The following is a 19,982-nucleotide window of genomic DNA, read 5'->3' as shown; positions in this document are numbered from 1 at the left end:
TTTATAATCGAAACAACACACAGTGACAAAGTGCTGGAAACCAGCAGAGAGACACTAACAGCATGTCCTAGAATAAAGATCTTTACCACCATAAATAAGTGTCCAAATGTACATGTACCTTGGATAGCAATCTTACTGAACAGTCAAGAATACCTAAATATATTACAAAATGTTTTCTATTGCACATGTATGCATTCTTTGGGGAGAAACAGAAGTCAGACCATCAAATTCTATTAGCATTAAAAATATCCTTTTCGGTAACGTTAACTTATTCTAAATTGAATTTATAACAAATACAGCCCCTTTTGTAAATCAATATCAAGGCACCTTCTCTTTCAAGAGATGTCAGCTAAGGAAAAGTGGTTTACAATGACTGGGTTACCTATTACTGCTGTAGATTTACAGTTATGTTTTCTTCTGAAAAAAACCCAAAACAATCCAAATCAACCAACCAACCAAAAAGCTGAAGTATGGACCAAAGGTACAACATGGGAGCAAGAGGATAAATAAGATGAAATACAAAGGAAAATTTTCCCTACATGTTCTGTATAATGACTTCATTTATCACATGCATGACTTTTTCAAGACAAAGTTGTCAATAGTGTTTCTTTAAAGGTAATTTGTACTATATTTAATAAAGCTGAAATTTAATAGTATGGCAAACTGCAACTTAGGTTCTTCTGCTGTTCTGATCTGCTCTAGCCTTCTGACATAAAAGTTTCACAAGTTTAAGCTCAATTTAGCAGAACAATTTAGCCTTCCTTAGCAAACATCTGTCTTTCCAAACCAGGACAACTATATATCCAAGTCAGGGGAGGAGAAGGTCAAAGCACCCTCAAGAAAACAATTCAAACAACAGCACGGTGAAGGAAAAATTACAAGAAAACAATTTTCTAGGAATAAGGAAAACTATTTGAAGCACAATGTTGGGGAGCAACTGGGGAAAGGCAGCCTGAAGAGCTTTGGAGAGCTGGAGACTGTCTGGGCTCAGTGCTTATGGCAGGGGACTCAAATGGCAAAGTTGTCACTTTTTCCCCAAACCTGGTTCTTCTCCTGGTGTTACGTGGTACTTCACCTTGTTACCCAGGGGTCACTGTGGCCTAGAGATTATTTCAGGAATAAGAAGGACTAGACCAAGGGTCCAGTTACTCCAGTAGCCTATTTACACCACTAGCCTGAAGAAAGTACCCAAGAAATTGGTTAAGAAAAGTGATGCAAACAGTGATGCTGCTCCAGAACTCTCTCTCAGTCCCTAGAAATTTGCAGTTCTGTAATTTCCTGTTCTTCCTTCCCTCCATCACATTTCATTCAATCATCTAACTTCTCCCTGCACTGACTTGTCCCTGCAGTCACTTCCTAATTTAGATCACTGCTCTCCTACAAACCTTGCCCCCCTGTCCTGTTACACCATTTTGTTGTTGCAGACACCTTGATGACTACTCAACATGAAGTAGTGAGCATAAGAAAAAAAAATACAATTTTTTTCACTTCAAAATACCATTTCCAAAATAAATAATATACAGACTAATAGTTTAATTCTTGTGTTCACAGCTCAGTCTTTTGGATTATTATAGCCACTGTCCCCTTGTGCCTCAGTAAAGCAAATCAAGTGAAGCTATAGTGACATATTTGTGTTAAGCTGTATTTCCCACATCCAAGAGATATTTTCCAGACTATTCAAAACCATGAGAATACTCTCAGGTTACCAACGTAAGTACTGTAGCATCATTTTACTGTTTAGCAAGCTTCAGGATTGTTGAAAATGTTAAGCTACTGGATGTCAAGCCTCTTTCAACTCTGCACTAGACAAAAACACCCCATTTTAAAGACCGACATATCAGGTACTCAACCGCAAGTACCTAGCCTCAAATTTTTGACAAGAGAGTGGTTACTTTGTAAATGCAACTTAATGAATTTTTATCTTATAGATCTGAACTGCATTTTTATATATAGATTTTTTAAGGAATTCAATCTTAGAGATTCAAATGTCCAATAAATCCCATCTTTCAAACACAAGACAACATCTGCAATTCTGATACTGTTGTACCTAAATATCAAGCATCTTACTTCACAGTGTTCTCAAGCACCAAACTTACAGAGAGCTCATTAAATATGTTTTTAAGAAGCATTATTTTTACACACACGCACATAATATATAGGTAGATAATGTATAGATAGTTATTATATACAATAAAAGCTTTCACATGAGGAGGCACTTTAGGTACACTTTAATGATTTCTTTTACTTCAAGAACTTCTAAGGGTCAAAAGTTCTATGAAAAATCAAGGTTGTTATTTAGTCTTTATGTAGCTTTCCTGTGAGTTATCTGCCCAGTTTTAGAGTACTTGCATATTCTTATCTGGTTTATATTAGGACAAACAGAAGCACAACAAGCCCCCAATCAACATTAGAAACCACAATAGCTTTAAAGTAATGGTCTTTCATTGCAAGCAGCTGTTTACTAATAAACATCTACATGAGAAGCCTTTGAAGGAAAGGCTGTAGGAGAAAAATACAGTACTTTAACTAAAAAAGAAAAAAAGAAGTCATGTAACTAGAAGCTTTTCTGAACCAAAACCATAAGTCTTTCGGGCATCCTTCCCAGCTAATATTTGATTCTATGCCCTATGTGATATTTTCTATATCCTTGTATTTTAACTACATCAACCATATTTTGCTTCTTCCTTCTACTGGTTTTTGCACTACTCCCACAATGGTGTCACTGTGTAAAGGAAATGCACCATACAGTGCTTTATGCTTTCTATTTGTAACCTGATTGAAGAAGCTGTTTAAACAAGTTATCTAAAAGTCCTTAGGTATCTCAGTGTTATTGATGAAACAGGGCAGGATCTGCAGTAGGAATTCTGAATTTTGAACTGAGTTTTGCATGCTTTGTGTTGCCCCATAATATGTTGTTTTCTCAGCCTTGACCCTAAGCTCTAAAAATTATAATTTCTCTAATTAGCTAACATCATGACAGTATCCACTCTTTATTAAGCACTGTGCAAACAAGAAGTTAGATGGCTCCTTCCTCACAGAGCCTGAACTTTAGGAAAAAGAAGTAAAGATTGAAATGCACTAATTACAACTTTTTAGAAGACAAAAGTATTCAAACACTGATCTTGCCTAACACTAACCCAGGACACCTACACTGTAGATTCCCACTGGGTGTGTTTTAAGTGTAAGCTTATCACCTTTAAAAATCAGTGGGCATTTTTAAGACACATGTCATCTGATCCATTTTAGACAGCTCCTTCAGGGTGAGCACAGAACTGAGATTCCACTCCCTAAGGGGAGCCTCTATTAATTAGTTAGATTGCTTGTGCTAAGCAGCCATGCAGCTGCACCCTGTTAGTCCACTAAGATGCCATGGTAGGCACAGATCTCACAGAGGAATGTGTCAGTCGGCAAGAGGGATTTAAAGGCAGAAAATTTTAAGGAGCAAACTTATTCAAGCAGCTTGTTCAGGGCTTAATGGGTGCATAAAAGAAAGCAAAAGAAGCGAGCAGAGAAACATGCTGCAAAACAAAGGAAAAAGTGTAATGGAGTGAGCAATAGTAAATGAACTCTCACAATTAGTTTGCTGGAAATAATACTTGGCAATAGAACTGAGAACTTCGGAGAAATGCCTAGCACTACACCCTGTCCACGAAGAGAAAACAAAATAAATCCACCAGGAAATTGTTCATATTTCACTAAGCCATCCCTATAAAAGCAAAAAAATATGCTTCCAAATATTATCCAAATTACTTTAACATACACAGCTTATGCATGTCATCAATGATCTGAACTTACTGTGGGCTGCTCTGCTACCTGGGGGAATCATTCAGATCCTGTAAATCCTGAAGAATTGTTTAAATAACTGCAAACTCCCAAACATCTCATCATGTAAAAAAATCAGTGTCATCCTTCCTGGTTCAAGTGTCTCTTCTCAGTGTAAGTACACAGCTGTCCAAAAGGATCAAGTTTCATCTTCCTAAGCCCTTTCAGTTGTGATGGATGCCATACTGAAGTCTATAAACAGCCTTAGGTACATCACTGGTTATGAACTGGTACATTTCCTAACCAACATCATTAAAACACAAGACAGTTCAATGAACTTGGAAAACAGTAAGAAATTACTCTCCAGAGTGCAACATCTGGTATAAAGGAGGAGAAAAACACTGTTTTCAAGTGCAAGACATTTAAGAACTGGAGGCTAAACCAAAACCCATTAATCTATCTCCACCCCCATGTTCAAAATGAAAAACAGAAAAAATACCCCTTGGTGCTTCACATTAGGAAGATACAAATCCGAAATGTCTTCCATCTGTTTTCTTTGCTGTTTTTTAATAAAAAAGCAAAATCACCCTGTTCTTTTTTTTTTTCCTCTGCTTTCAGTAGAAATCCTGAAGGATATTTTCAGACCTGTAATTCTAAGGTTTTTACACTGCTCTCATTCCATGTTATTTGGTTGCCTATCAAATTTAACTACTCTGTCTTAGTGAACGAGTAGCTGAGCTTTTCATATATTGTTAAAATTATCCTGACTAATTTTACATGTATCACAAATCTAGGTGAATTTAGGGAGCCAGGTGAGGAGGTGATTTCCTCTGTGCTCCTGTAATAAACTCTTGACCTCTCTGGTACATTTGTGAATAGCCCATGGCCTTTCCAAGCCCTGCTGTCCCCAGAAGCTGCCAGCAGCCACAGAGCACCAGGCAGTGACAGCACTGGCCATGACCCCTCTGCCTCATCCCACAGTACTGGCACAAGGAAATTGGGTGGAGTTGGACATACTGGCTTTAAACCACCTGGCAATTTCCTTTTGCTGAAGAAATTCCTGCTGCCTCCTCAGAGCTTATGGCTCATCTGCAAGGTCAGAGGAATGAGTCAAAATCCCACCTGTGATGCTTTGAGAAGGCTCCTTGGCCACTGCCCCATAACTCTCATTGCACAGACACTGCTGCACACACTTTCAGTTCCTCTGAATGAGGAATTCATGAATTCATTCAGTTACCTACTGACTGAATGAAGAAGTCAGCTCTTGGATGAAGAGCTAAGAATAAAGCTTGTCTTTCCCGGGGCCAAGAAGTGTTTGAAGCTAGCAGATGGATATCCTTTTCCCTACCTAAATGCATCCATGTTGTACTCACAGCTCTGAAGAGCCACCTTTGGCTCAGTTCTATCTGGGTAACATTTTGTTCTATTTCTCCCTTTATTTTTCAGAGAAAGCCTTTATGGCCTGGCTCACCAGCTGAATGAGTTCTAGTTAACTTCACAAAACTTAAAATAGTTTCTGTAACAGATGCTACTCTCCCTACATATTAAAAGTGAATATAAAGCTTGTCACCACTTTTAAGGGACATAAAAATGCTTTTAACATTATTGTGTGCCAATGTCAAATTCTCTGTGATTCACACAACTTAAAACTTATATTCATGACTGCAAACCAAGGCAGAAAGTGGATTTAACACTTGGGTTTGTTTTCCTAAAACAACGTCTGCCTTCATTTCAAACCAGCATCACTTATTATAATACCAATCCTTTTCAAATTCTCTCCTAGTGCTAGGTGTGGTGGAACATGTCTTTGCATTTTTTTTTAAGATATTGAGTGAAATTTTGACGTTCATTTAAATCAGGAGTATGAGTTTCCTCAACTTTCAGCAAAGGTAAGAATTAAAAGTAAACACCTTTTAAGACTTGTTTCCCACAGTTGAAATTTTTTATGCACAGTTGAGTAAATCATGTCTCTCCATCCAGGTACAAACATGATTGCACAAGTTAACTTAAACAGTAAAACTCTAACTGCTCCTCAGCATCTTGCCAACTTTCAATGCAAGTAGTGGGAAAGTTGTATCAATCTCATTAGAAAAAGGAAAATATTTTCAAGGTCTCAAGTCAAATGTGCTATTGTTTCACTCTTGCAACACAACCAGCACAGAGACACTCCTTCAAGTAGTATTTCCAGTATTTGAAAGAATTAAATGGACTTTTAAAGTGGTATGAACTCTTGTCCTCATCTTAGTGTCTTATTATCCAAACAGCTTTATGCTGTGCAAAATGCTGAACTGGCAGCAATCACCAATCTGCTCCTTAGCATACAGAGGGCCAAACTCCCCTCCTCTCCAAGCCTGAATACAACAGACTTCCACAAAAATGCTGTGGGAGAAAGCTTTCCCATGGGAAAGGTCATGTGGTGGTTCCACTGACCCTCTCCACTGGCACGAGGTGACCGAGGGACACTGCAGGTCACTGCTACCCGACACACTTGGCTGATGGCACAGCTCCACAGGCTGTCCCTGACACTGCCCCAGACTCATTTCTGCTTTCACAGCCACCCCTCCCCTTCACAGGCTCCCCAGCCTCACCACAGGGAGGGGAGGAAGGAATCTGTTGGTATTTTATGAAGGAAATAGCTTAAAAGTAGCATTTATATACAAATAAGAGATTGTGTTAATTCAAATATGCAACAGGCACACATTTCAGAGAAATATTTGGTAGCTGGCCTCACTTCAGTGCTCTCTGGCAGGAGGGAGCCATGCAAGCCAAGCACAAGTCCTGGAAATAAAGGGTACACCACAGACAATGTTGATCCCTTCAGACCATGGAGAAATGGTCAGAAGCCTTGAGAGGTGACAAAACTGAGGCTTCACCCAGTGGTGGAACACAGAGCAGGGTGAGAATTTGCAGAGAGGATGACTGGAGAGCATTGTGCTGTGTCTGTAACAGCAGCAGAGTCAAGGGGATGGAGGAAAAACACTTTCACATTCCAGCATGCTTTTCAAGGAGCTTTACAAACCAAGACCCTTAACATGTAATTTTAAAGGTCTTCCAGCAATCCACAGCCTGAGACCTACAGGCAGAAATGATGACAACCCAGGTCAAGCATCAGGAAATACTAGAAGCACATTTTTCATCAGCCACAAACCTCTGTACACAGCCTGGAGACTTTATAGGGAATGTGACCCAAACTCAGGAAAGTACAGACAGAAACCCAGTACTGCATAACATATGTCAGGGTGCATTTTGGTGTTGTTTTCATCAGTAATTAATTGGCTGACTCCATCACCCACACCCTACAGGTGTGTTGTAGCTGTCAGCAAAGCTCAGAAACAAAATAATACTCAGCCCCACCAAAAACTCTAATAAAGCAACTGTACACTTGACTCATTAGCACATACCCTGGAAGCTTTGTTCTCCTTTGAATTATTTATACCATAACAGATAGAGAATTGAAAGTGACAGGGAGACTAGACTTCTATTTTATATAACAAAACATCCACTTCTTTTAAAAGAGAGGAACTACTGGTTAAAATTAATATTATAGGGAGTTTAACATACTCTTGGTATAAAGAAATGTTTTAGATCACAATTATCTGGGAAACAAAATATAACTTCTATCCATTTGACAATTTCAGTTCAAAGAGTGCTTGTTTTTATTGGGGCTTGAGGAACAATGTTTTGGGAGCAGAACTTAAGAGACTCAGTTTAATAAAGTATTTACCATGTTAAGGAATGAATTCTCGTGTTCATGGACTTAGTTCTTAACTCATTTGCATAAATGTGGCAGACATTGCATCTGAAACTGATACAAAATTTCACACTCTATATAATAAAGTAGGTATTCCTCATCAAAATATGAACATTTAAAGCATTTCAGTATTCCTCCTTTTGGCTGACACAAAATTTCTTCACAGCACTTCAGAAATTCTACTTCCAAAATTAGGAAATACCACTAAAACAAAAAGCTTTTTTTTAAAAAATGCAAAAATAAATAAATAAATCAAATTAAAGTTTAAAAAGGTACCTGCTGAAACCACGACAAAATTGAGACTGATTTACTTCATTCAGACTGAAATTTCAGGGAAAAAAACAGGAAAACTTTCTGAATTCTTGGCAACTGCATTTTATATTTTTTTTATGATTTCCCTTCCTCTGCATTTAAACACCAGTAAAAGACCATGGAGATTAATTTTTCTGCTTATTTTGTTGAGCCAGTGCAGCTGACAGTGATACTGCAAACCTCTGGGGGTAAGTCACACAATCCTGGAGGGCCCACCACTGCAGTTCTTCTCTTTATTACTGTCAAGCTTGCTACAGCTTAATGCAATAGCGGGATATTTACGAATGCAGACTGTCTAGACTATACAAAGTATAAACTGGATAGAGGCAGCTTTTTTTGTAAACTTAGGCTATTATCAATTTTTATTACAAATCTGATTTTCTCAAAACAGAAGCAAGATCCAAGAAGAAAGAAGGAAAGATGCACTAAAGAAAAAAAGCAGAGCTAAATTAGCTACTTTACAACTGACAGTGCTACAAATTCATCCCTCACTTGACTGGAAATTGTAAATTACAAAAACTTTAATTTTTGCTGATGGTTTCAATAAAGAAATTATGTATTCTTGTGTACATGTATTTTAAGGTAGATACAGTTCAGATGGTTTCTGGAGCCATTAGGCCAAACTCCAAGCTATCCATACTGTGGAATGAGGATCACAGAATGGTTCAGGTTGGAAGGGGCTGCAGTGGTCATCTGGTCCAGTCTCCCTGCTCAGGAAGGTCATCCCAGAGCACAGGATTGTGTCCAGGCAGTTCTGGAGTATCTCCAGTGAAGGAGACTCCACAGCCGCTCTGGGCAATCTGTTCCTGTGCTCAGTCTCCCACGTAGTAAAGAATTTCTTCAGGTGGAGTTTCCTGTCCCTCAGTTTCTGCCTGTTGCCTCTTGTCCTGTTGTTTGGCACCACTGAGAAGAGCCTGGATCCATCTCTTGGCATGCTCCCTTCAGATACTGACAGGCAGTAAAGAGGTTCCCCCTCAGAACCCCACTCCTCCCTGCAGCTGGGCCACACAGAACCGACCTGCAGCCTGAATTCCCCAGGCACAGACACACAGACCTCCTGTACACCACATAGGGAGTCCTCCCCAGCTACTGGAATTGAACTGCTCAGCACCAGCAGCCTTGAGCAGCCCTCACTCATCTCAGTCACTGGGTTCAAAATGCTCCCCTCCTGCTGCTATCAGCTTTGGTGCACAGCTTTGGTCCCCTTGAGCCCTTCTAAAACTGTGTGTGCCCTTCTCACAGACCCATGTTATGCCCCCAGCCTCCTACACCACATGTGCAATACATTTCTTTACCTCCTTTTTTTTTTTACATTCTGCTGTGAGAAGATCAAGAGTTATTTTCTGCTTAGAGATTTCCTGTGTTACTTTAACACAGCATTTGTCCTTTTCTTGTTTCTGACCCGAGTCCTAACAGAAATTTCTCATTCTCAGACTATGTCACTTTGTTCTTATTCTCCCTTGGAAAACTCATTCTGATTTGTCACCACCTTCCCTCAGACAGACTCCCATTCCCGATTCTGCTGTGCCCACAAGTAATTGTCAAATGGTCAACGTCCCATTTTCAGGTACACTTCTATCTATTGCAGAACCTTGCTCCAGTGAAAGGTTTTTTTTCTGTCTCCTCCTTAGCCCAAAATAATTTGGTTGTGGGTTATTCCTTGATGGCTTCAAGGTGTACTGTAGTCCTCTCCATGTCCAGAAAAATTTACTGTAGCCAGATCCATTACTTGCAAATAACAGTACATGAAGAATCAATGGGGGACTTTAGTGGTACCTTACAAAGTATCTATTTCAGGGCAGAGCAATCCTGGCATCTCTAACATTGCCAAAATTGTTACTGCTGTAAGCAAGAATTTTCCCAAGAAATAACTGAGGTGAAATTCAAAGTTTTGGTCAAAGTAGAAAACTCCTCTGAATTAAGGGCCTCTAAGGCTGGGAAATTCTTGTGGTGGCAATCACACAGGCCTTTCTTGTGCTTGTTTATGATAGCTGTATTTTGGTATCCTGGCTGGGATAACAATAATATATATATTAATATTCTAATTGTAAACTGCAAATACTATTTACCCTAATTCTACCTTAATTTTATTAACTGACTCTTTTTCTTGTAATATTTTGCTTACTACTCTTATTTTTATCTTAGATTTTCAAGTAACCTAAATTTTTAAATATTAAAGCAATTTTTTTTCTAAAATAGCTCAGTCTTACTGCAGTCCTTCCTATATTAAAAAGCAGCTGGGTCAAACTCAATTTCATATGAACAGTGCTTGAAACATTAAAATTGCATGAATAGCCAAGAGTCTCAGTTGCATAACCAGGGCCAAGGAGCAGCCAGTAAGTCTCTGCCAATCACCCCTATTCATCAGCAACTTTTGTTTGACTAAAGCATATCAGCTAGAAAAGCAACCTGTCATAGTTCAAAGATTTAGAGAGATGAAGAACCTCTTGCTGCCCTTGATAATTTGCCAGAATCATGAATCATTTCTGTATGAAAAATACTGTGCATTACTCCTGATTTGAATCTGCCCAGCTCTTCAGCTACAACCTTTAGTTTCTGTTATGTTTTTTATTGCTGTCTAAAAACCCAATATAAACTCAGTGTATTTTCTCCTGCTTCAGAGAATTACATTTCTTAATCAAGGAGGATCTCTATTTTAATTGAGTCAATGGATAAAAAATCACAGCTCTCAGGGAGAAATAATTTCATGAGATCTCAAATCTTTTGGGTGTCCTTCTGCAATGCTCCCATGGTTTAACATCTACAGGAGGCATTCCTGTCACAATGCATATCCAGAGGTAAGGGAATCTTTGAGTCCTAATCACTCTCTTCCTGGAAAATAACTCCTCCTTTTATGATAGCATCACACTATCACTAATTCTTGTGAAAACAGAAAGATCAAAAGCTCCTTACATCCCTTCCAGATGTACCATTTTCCAGGGTACAGTTTACCTTGTTCCTGGAAATTCCATCTGGAGAAGTGGTGGAAACTCCTGCACTGGCAATATTCAGGACTCAGCTTGATGGGTGTGATAATCTAATCTAAAGCTCTGCTTTCCACAGCAGTTCAGATGCTACCCAGAGATGCTACCCAGATGCTTTTCAACTTAGGCATTACTGTGACACATAATCACACATTTGCTCAAATGCAGTTACTCCATTCTAATTGCAGTTTTCAAAGTTTTCAAAAGCTGAGGAAAAAACTTTACAAAGTCATCCAATCTTGTGGGTTTATAATGCCACTGCTGGTTCTTGCAATACCAACTCGGTATCTTCTTTTAAAGTCTTAACCTGTCAAAAGTTTTATCCATGTAGTATTGCAGTATATTAAACACTTATATACACCATGTATTTACACCATGCTCATGACCATTGTCTCTACCCTTTAGCCCTAAAAAGTGACTCTGCAGGCTGCTGCAGGTTTCTGCACCACCCCAGCAGACTCACAGCAGGAGCAGGGCACACATTTGCCTGTGCACATTTCCTAAGGTGCTTACTTGGGTCTGACAGTTCATTACCTCTGTCTTTATCTCTTAACCCAAAGGATATATTTACACATCTGACTAAAATCTTTCCTCACCTGTTTTATTTGTGATTTTCTTTGTACAATCACCATTTTCTCACTTGTTGCTCTTCACATCTTTACAGAATTGCCTGCCAAACTTCTTTGTCTATTTTACTGAAGAAGTACCAAGGAAACAAAAGATAACGTCATATTAAAATATGCTCTCTGGCTGGGATACACTCTGGTTTTGTAACAAGATACTGTGTACCTACTAGGACAATATGTCACACTCCTATGGCAAAAGATTGTATTGCAATAGCTGGCAGCTTAAGCAGAATGAATTTCTTCACCAAAGTCCAGATCCCATTAAAAAAAAGAATTACATAAAAGCTGCCTGTCAATATATTCTCAAGAACTGTTTCAAGAGATGGCATTTAACATTCTTCTATATGAAAAATCTTAACTTTTAGTTATATTGATCTCCTCCCAAATGAACCCATTTCACCACAAATTTACAAAAAATATAAAATAAGATTGAGTACAAAAGTCAAGCTGGCAACCCAGGTGAGAGCACTTCATTACCAAACTTTGAAGCAATCCATGGATTTCTTCAAATGTTGTCACCTACTTCTCCCTGTGCTAGTCCCAAGGGCCAGCAATTCTCAATGCACCATGATAATTTTCCTTGAAATTTCTGCAGGGAAAAATCCAGAGTATGAACCTTCCCCTGCCTGTGTCTACAGGTAAACAATATTCCTGATTTCAGTTTTCAAGGACGAGTGTAGAAACTATGCTGGTATCACTGAGCAGGTCTAAAACCATGCCAGATGACCTGTCCCAGTAGCCCAGCCCTACTGGAGGCTAATACATCTCTGGCTACTCTACCAGGGGTTGAAGTTGGGAAGAATCTGTATTTTTTTATCTTTCATCATTCAGATAATTTCCTGCTATAATAATCTTCTCTTTCCAGCTACCAAGACAATGATGGCACTTAGCTAGCAGTCTTTCTGTAAAGGTCACTGTACTCTACAAATGATTTATGGCAACCTGTCATATAAGAGGGAACACCAAAAAAAAAAAATACCCTGCAAAAGAAGAAAAAAGCAAAACAACTGCATCATGGTTTACTCTAATTTTGTTTATCTAATACTGTGGCAGAACAAACTCTCAGAAGCTTTTTGGCCTGTGAAATAGTATCTGCAAATCTTCAAACAATGCGCTTCTTAATGGTTGGATTAACTCAAACTGTACAAAACCCCTTAGATTAAGACTGCACTGCTTTCATGTGAAGTAGTAAGGCAGTGTGTCAGAGAAACAAATAGAGATTTTGTCCTGCTGACTCTCAGCCAACCAATCATGGAAAAGGGGGCAAAAGGCCTTGTTATGTGGCCTGTGATATTATCCCTTATCCTTTCTGACCAGCACAAACTGTCAGGAAAGAAATAGTTCTGCTGATAAGAAGGAGTATCTCCCTCTCTTTTATGTGGAAGTATAGTAGCTGTTCTCCTTCAAGTCAAACAGAGCTCATAGTGCAATATTTATTTAAGAAATTTTCCAATATGATGAATTATTAACTTGTTTTGGTTGTGTCTTTTTGGATTAGGCTGAGGAAAAGAAGTACAACTCCCACAATGTCTCCAGATCTCAGCATCACTTTTCTTTTGATCAGTACACTTTGGACTTACAGAAGCAAATTGCAATCATATTATCAGTCAAAAGAAATATATCTGCTGAAAAACAGCACTTGTATTAACATTTTAATCAGATGCTTTTGAAATCATCTTCAGTGAACAGCAGTTAACTCAAACACCCACCTGGGACAGCAAAGTCAGTTTGATGTTTGTATATTCCTACTTACTGAAACCTTCCAACAGGAAGAGCTTGGTTATTAAAAACCAACTGCCTGTGTATTTACATGGAGTTTTAGGGAAGGCAATGGGGAAACACGGTGCCTTTTTACATTGCTGACAACCAACTTCACTTCCATGGGGGATATTTGAGCATCATGCCTAACATTGTCTGAAGCAGGGGCTTAAATGAGAAACAACTGGCTGATCCCCTTCTTAGATGAGAACAAAGTGACAGGAGAGATAAGAGAGATGGCACGGGCTGAGTCTGGACAAATTTGTCCTTTGCAATGCTTCTTGGTGCCTCAGCTTTCAAGTGATCAAATAGCAGAGCTATGGTTACAACTGCTTACCTGTTATGAACAGGGAAACTGGAAATTCTCCCTTTATTTGTGAACCAAGGCAGTCTACTCATGGAAAAGATAAACTATGTGCTTTTATTGAGCATGATACCCCAATATGCTGTTAACCTTGCAGCTGGTGTCAGTCATTAGTTTTCAAAGAGATTTTAATGGTTTTGCTCTTCAGTGCAACACCTAACACGCCTAGAATGGACTGAAAGCAAAACATTCTCCTTGGCTCATCCAGGCCTTTCTTCCCTTCTAACTCTTATTCAGCTTTCCCTCCCTCCTGGATTTCAGATAAAATCACTTAAATCTGGCTGTTGCAACAGAACACCACCAGACTCAGCTTCTTTGCTGAATTTGGGTGAACAAATGTAGGTGATTTTGTGGGTTACCAGAGAGCAGTGTGAAATCAGGCTGGCTGTTCTGGTTAAAAGAGCAGTCAAACAGTGTATAAGATTAGGTTTCCAAACATAGCTCCCTGCCATATACTGAGGTAAGTAAAACCAGATCATTGCCCTCGTCTCCACTGAAAGTATCTGAAGGCAGAAAGAACATTTTGAAATTATGAGTGCATTTTAAAAGACTTCTGAAAGATCACAGAACCCAGACATATAAGAAAGTTTTCAAACCGCAGGGAAGATAAGCTGAAAAACAAAGCAGTAGTGGCTAGACAAACCGCACTTGAAAGGCTTGATAACTTTTGTCTGACTGCTTTTGCAGAGGAAGTTAGGAGCTAGAAAAGCTATTCTGCTCTCAAAATCTAATACTGTGCTCCTAAAATTAAAAAATAGAGAGAGAGAAGGACAATGACAAAAGCAAAGACATTTTGGCAGTATCCAGGGAAGTCTGACAAGTGGCAGCAGAAAGCACAGATCAAAAGACCTCCTAAGTTCTTTTACTGTGGAAAATACCTAGAATTCCATGTTTATCTTACCACAATAAGCTACTGAATGCTTATCTAAACTGCCCTTGTTTTGCCAGGCAACTCAATACATCTGTAAGTTTTACCCCACATTAGTTTTAGTCTGGTGTGTTCAAAAGGCTACACAGCAACTCAATCTAATCTAGAAGTTTATGCATCTTCTTACAGTCATCACAAAGAGTGATCACCTTAAACAAAAAATCTCTTTGGTATCAGCTCAGAATTACTTGCCCCAGTTGCTACACCTAAAATAACACTTCTGTGACACATCACAAAAAAACTCAGCCCTAATCTCTGACATCACTAGTAGGTATTGTGAGAAATCCATGAAAGTACATTTAAAAAACCCCAACTCTACATCAGAAGCATCTCACAAGCACCTGTTTGAGTACTTGTAAGCCTTTTTATTTTTTTTCCTTCATTTCCTGAGTTCTCTCTTTACAAACAAAGTGGAAAGTTTCCTTAAATTCCAAGCTGGTTTTGCCTATATACCACAGCAACAAAGAAATCTGTCTAACATCTTATAAGTGGAACTATTTTTGGCAAAATAATGTCTCTGAGACAGGTTTAAGTCATGCAGAAACAAGACTGAACTTGCGAGTTCACGGCTTCTTTAAAACAAACCAATACCTGCTGTCACAGCAGGAGGAAAAAAGATGTGTCAAACCCAAAATACTACAGCAGAAGCTGGAGAAGACATGAGAAAAAATGGAGCTCACTCATCTTCACTATTCAAGTATCTTCAGAGTAGAAGTCTACTGTTTTCTAACTCTTCAATTCAGACAAGGGCCACAAAGTCCAGAGTTCAGTAAAAAGATACTGGATACCCTGCATATAAACATTCTCTATAATTAGAGAAGAAAGCATCTTGGTTTTTGAACAGCATATAACAAATTTTGAAACCATGAGATAAAACCAAATTGTATTTTAACGTGGTTCAAGAAAAGCCTTTCTTCTGTAGACTGTCAGTCTCCCTCTTAAAAATACCTGATAACTACTGCAGTAAGGTAACTTTTTTTGCACCTCTCAAAATCAACCAAGAAACATGTATGGACAATAGAATAATAATAATAATGAGCACTTAAGGACATTCCTTCTTACAGGGAGCAATGTTTTGAATAGAACAGCCTCACCAGAAGCTTTCATTCTCCTACACAAGCCCCACAGAAGAAAGCCGTGGCTCTTTATCACAGCTGTACCTGGCTTGCAGGAGAATCACCAGAGGAGCAGCAAAGAGCTGAGAGGTTCCTTTTTCTTCTCGGTTGTGCCACAGGAGAACGAGGAGTTACCTCCTCGCCAAAAGCCATCCCCTCAGCAGCAGAGTGTCCCCAGCCTGGAAGGGCAGAAGCAGGAGCAGCACAGGTCCCTCCTCCTCCAGGTGCAGCTCTTCCATAGGTGTGTGCACACACGGCAGAGCCGCATCTGATGTGCAACTTCACTGCACATCCGGATGTGTGACTGAGTCACACATAAAAAATACTGGTTTTTCATGGCTGTGTGCTCACACCCGGGTGGGGATTGAGCAAATACATTTGCACATGGGCTGGAAACTACCCTTTTGTGACAGGACTAATACCCAACAGCCAGGAGGTCACAACTTAGCAAAGAAGGAAGATGGTAAAATGTACAGTAAGAAGACAGGAAACAGCAATCAAAGTAATGCAAATAGTTAACGCTGTGGTGAAGTATCTTGAATTAAGCTACAGCAACAACCAAGTATCATACGTGACCCTCTGCGTTACTGAAAGCTATTCCCCGGCCTCACAAGAAACCTGACTCGGCTGTCTGCGGGGTTCCAGGCTGCGGACGGGATTAGGGCAGCTGCCCGGCCGGGATCGGGAGGCCGCGGCCGGGGCCCGGCAGCTGCGGCGCCGGGCGCTGCCAGCGCGGCGTGCCGGAGCCCGGCGTGCCGAGCGCGGCTGCAGCAGGTGCCGGCCCGGGAATCGCCGGCTGCAGCGTCCGGGGCGGAAAACGCTCGGCAAAAATAGAACAGAAGGGAAGTACACATGAGCCAGGAATTAAATGCTTGCATCTGATAGCAGAGGAAGAGCACGTCGGTCAGAAGACCCGCTGGGGGTTTGAGCCAACTGTACCCTGGTCAGCAGGAACATTTTACTGACATCAATACCTGCACCACGAGGGCAAAGAAAACATTCTGTGGTCTGCGCCTCCTTGCTCCACCCCGTCCACCCTTCTGCGATGTTGTGAAGGGAGAGGCTCTCCACTGACTTCCAGAAACGTTTGCTGCTGTTTTTATCACATGTTTTCATTTAAATTCCCCAGTGAAGACACCACACTAATTGTCCGTGGTGATGCAGAGTCCCCGGTGTGTGTAGTGCAGAAACCCTTCTCTGCTCCACTCACCCACACGGGAGCATGCCAGACCTGGCAGAGGCACCGTCCTGCCTGTATTCCCACTGCTGGGCTTAGCATTAGCCAAAATTAACAGCTGAAAACAAAGTGGAACAACACAGATCCTCCAAAGAACCCAAAAATACTGCAGCAGTTACTGACAAATCATGGTAATTGCATTAGTATGGCAATCCCATTCTAAGAACAGAAGAATACAGAGGCTCTCCCACATCCCTGCGTAGTAGACATTGACATAACATTGTCTGTTTAATGCAAAGCTATTAAATAATTTTAATATGAAATAGCTTTTTTAAAAAATAAACATGATGTGATAGCCTTAATGAAAAAGTGAAATTGGCACACAATATCTGTGAGGTATTGGAACGAGTTTTTCTTTACAGACTTTTAGGGAAATATATAATAGAAATATAAGTAGATCAAGAATTTATTCAAATTATCACATCTCTAAAAAAAAGAAAAAAGAAAATAATTTGTTTACATCTACAGGAAATTTTATAAATGTTCTAATTTTGGGGTATACTTTTTAAATAGAAACATTTATGTTACATGGGTACTTTTAAATTATTTTTTTACATTAGCCTAAAAAATAGTTCTTCCTTCCAAACAATATTTACTCTCATTTAAATCAACCAACCAATGTCATGCAATGGTTTATTTGTTCAGCCAATGGGAAATAAGGGACATTTCTTCTTACTTATTCTAATCAAAGTCAAATATTTGTTCCTTCTGTGAGTAGTTTGCTACTAATTACAACAGTCTGATGTATAGTATTTTGTGTCACTAAAAATAGGGCTACACATTAATAAATGCAGCTAAAATTATGCTTTCAAAGCACAGTGGAAGAAAGCCCAAAGCTCATACATAAACATTGACAGCAGGGCTGTTTCCAGACTTTAGACACCCACATACCCACAACATAGGTGCAAATTGAAAAAGTCTCTGCTTGTTCATTTGGCAAGAAGTGTATCTGAAACGAACATATCATGTAGGATTTAAAATCAGAATCAACTTGTCTCAAATTAAAAAAAAAACCCAAAAAACATAACTTTTATCTCTGTTTCTCTACTCTTGATATTTTCCTCTTGCTGCCTTCATCCTTTCTTAAAGGACAAATATCTCCCTCCAGACCAAAGAAATATTTAGCAATTGAAATTGAAGTACAACTAGTTTTTCTCTTTTTTTTCCTCTTTTGAATGAAATAATTGCAAGTAAGATAGTTTATTACAGGTATGTGTAAGAAACGTGTAAGAAACCTCTTAGAAACTGAAACAGTCTTAAAATTTAATTGAGCCCTGGAATTTTCAGTCATGAAAGATTAACACAGTCAAGAATTCCGCAATACAAAACAGGACATTCCTGTAGGTATCAGGAAGAACTAGCAAGAAGATCATTTTGGAAGATAAATCTCAAAACAATCTTTAACTACTAAGGCTCAGAACATACATGATGGCTGATTATCCCACATCCATCACCTGACAGGTGTTAAGAAATTGCCTTCAAGAGGCACAATTCATGGTGAAAAAAAAAATATTGGTCTTTTTGGGTTTCGTAATCTAAAAATAACCTAAGAGAATAGCTTCTCTCTTCCTTTCCTTAATAACCAATTGTGAAGTTAAGACTTTTTTTTTTTTTAAGTAAAGCACACCTATGGTAGTGTATTGATCAGCCAATGAAAACCTTTCCTAAACTGAAACAAATGACACTGCTCAGTGCTTACTAAGGCAGCAATCTCCTTGTGAATAACTGGGATCACTACAATCCCATGCACAAGGGGCCACACTAAATGCAGTATCACAAAAGGTACTAACTGGGACAAAAAATCCACAAGACCAAAAGAGGACCCTTCAAAAGATTCTTGACCAACCAAAAGTCCCTGCATTGACTTGCTATGTCAAGGTGCAAAACTTGAGACCACAGATTCTGAATTTACTGAACTGGCACAATTACCATGACTGGGTGAATGTTACAAACACACATCTCAGGGGCAGCTGTCAGAGTCACAGGTGTTGGCCGCAGTTTGAACAATAGCAATGTTTTTGCTGGTGTACTCAACTCACTTTAAGAGAAAGGAAATTGGAATACGTGTACATAAGCAATTTGCTTGTCTTATTCACTCTTGTTCTCCTATTTGAGCCCAGAAAAGACATTTAAATCCCAGTGATTATGGTTAAACCAAACCAGTTAATCAGGTGACTTCAGTGCAATCTGCCTTTGTTAGAAAGTCAACTGGAAAATGCTGTAAAGCAGCAGCAATAGTCCAGAGGTGCATTTACTTTGCTAATGACTGACATAAATACGTGCTCCCATCTCAACTGACAGTGTGCATATAGCACAAAAGTGCTTCCCAGTGAGAATCTCACAGGACTACTCAGCTTCAACAAGAACAACCCAAGCATATTCACAACCACTTGCAGAGAAATGGTTTTTGGACGCAGCAAATTCACCATTTCTGAGGCTAATCACAGGTTACAGAGGGAGCCCTGACCAATGGCCACAGAAGTTACACTGTCACCTCAGCACTACTACCAGCACAACCTGTTGCCCTCACCCAACATCTCTGCCTGGCTGTGATCATCTGCAGACAAGTGCTCCTCACACCTTTTGCAGCACACCTCCAGAGCTATGGCCAAGTGAGAACCTCTGCCCAAAACCAGCATGGCCAAAAGTGTCTGTAGACCAGAGCCTGCAGACCTTCATTATCACTTCTGCCACAAACTTACTGTGCTCTCATATGTAAATAAGGGGCTTGAAATTTAGTCTGGGATTTAGGGATCACTGACAAGCCCCATCTAGAATGGTTTCCTGAGGATGCCTCCCATGCTGTTCATCCCTGAGCTGGGCAGGAAGCAGCTGGAGGTGCTCTGGTTTAAAGGAGAGCTGGAAGAGGAAGCAGTGGCAAAGCCCCCTTTGTGCAGACGCTGCTCCCCACACTGCTGATGGAGCCCGTGCTGCACTGAACCATCCCCAGGCAGGGCCCTGCGGGCTGCTCAGGTGCAGCTTTTGGCAGTCACTGACAGAGGCAACCCAGAAAGAACGAGGGCTAAACCAAGCATGTGCAAAAACACACCTATAAATGCCTCAGGACGTTTTGGGCCAGAAAAGCTTTAGTTTCTGAAACCTAAGGAATCTCAGGTGTCTACAATAACTGGGAGAGGTTTCCATG

The 19,982-nt window shown here is 39.8% G+C and overlaps 1 protein-coding gene across 13 annotated transcripts in view; it reads right to left on the bottom strand.

Moving 5' to 3' along the window:
- The window catches only part of KIAA1217 (KIAA1217 ortholog), a 333,490-nt gene that overhangs the window by 142,306 nt on the left and 171,202 nt on the right, over positions 1-19,982 (bottom strand). The window contains exon 1 of one of the 13 annotated variants that reach the window (XM_063413884.1): positions 15,646-15,817. The exons of the other annotated variants lie outside the window; for them this stretch is intronic. Within the exon in view, the coding sequence (XP_063269954.1) occupies positions 15,646-15,753 (108 nt within the window). The 5' untranslated portion in view covers positions 15,754-15,817. Of the gene's footprint in view, positions 1-15,645; positions 15,818-19,982 lie in introns of those variants that run through there. 13 annotated transcript variants of the gene reach the window in all.

This window comes from Prinia subflava, chromosome 1 (genome assembly GCF_021018805.1).
Source record: "Prinia subflava isolate CZ2003 ecotype Zambia chromosome 1, Cam_Psub_1.2, whole genome shotgun sequence".
Taxonomy (NCBI): domain Eukaryota; kingdom Metazoa; phylum Chordata; class Aves; order Passeriformes; family Cisticolidae; genus Prinia; species Prinia subflava.
Note: the sequence above shows the minus strand (reverse complement) of the source record. Positions and strands in the feature narration are given on the sequence as shown.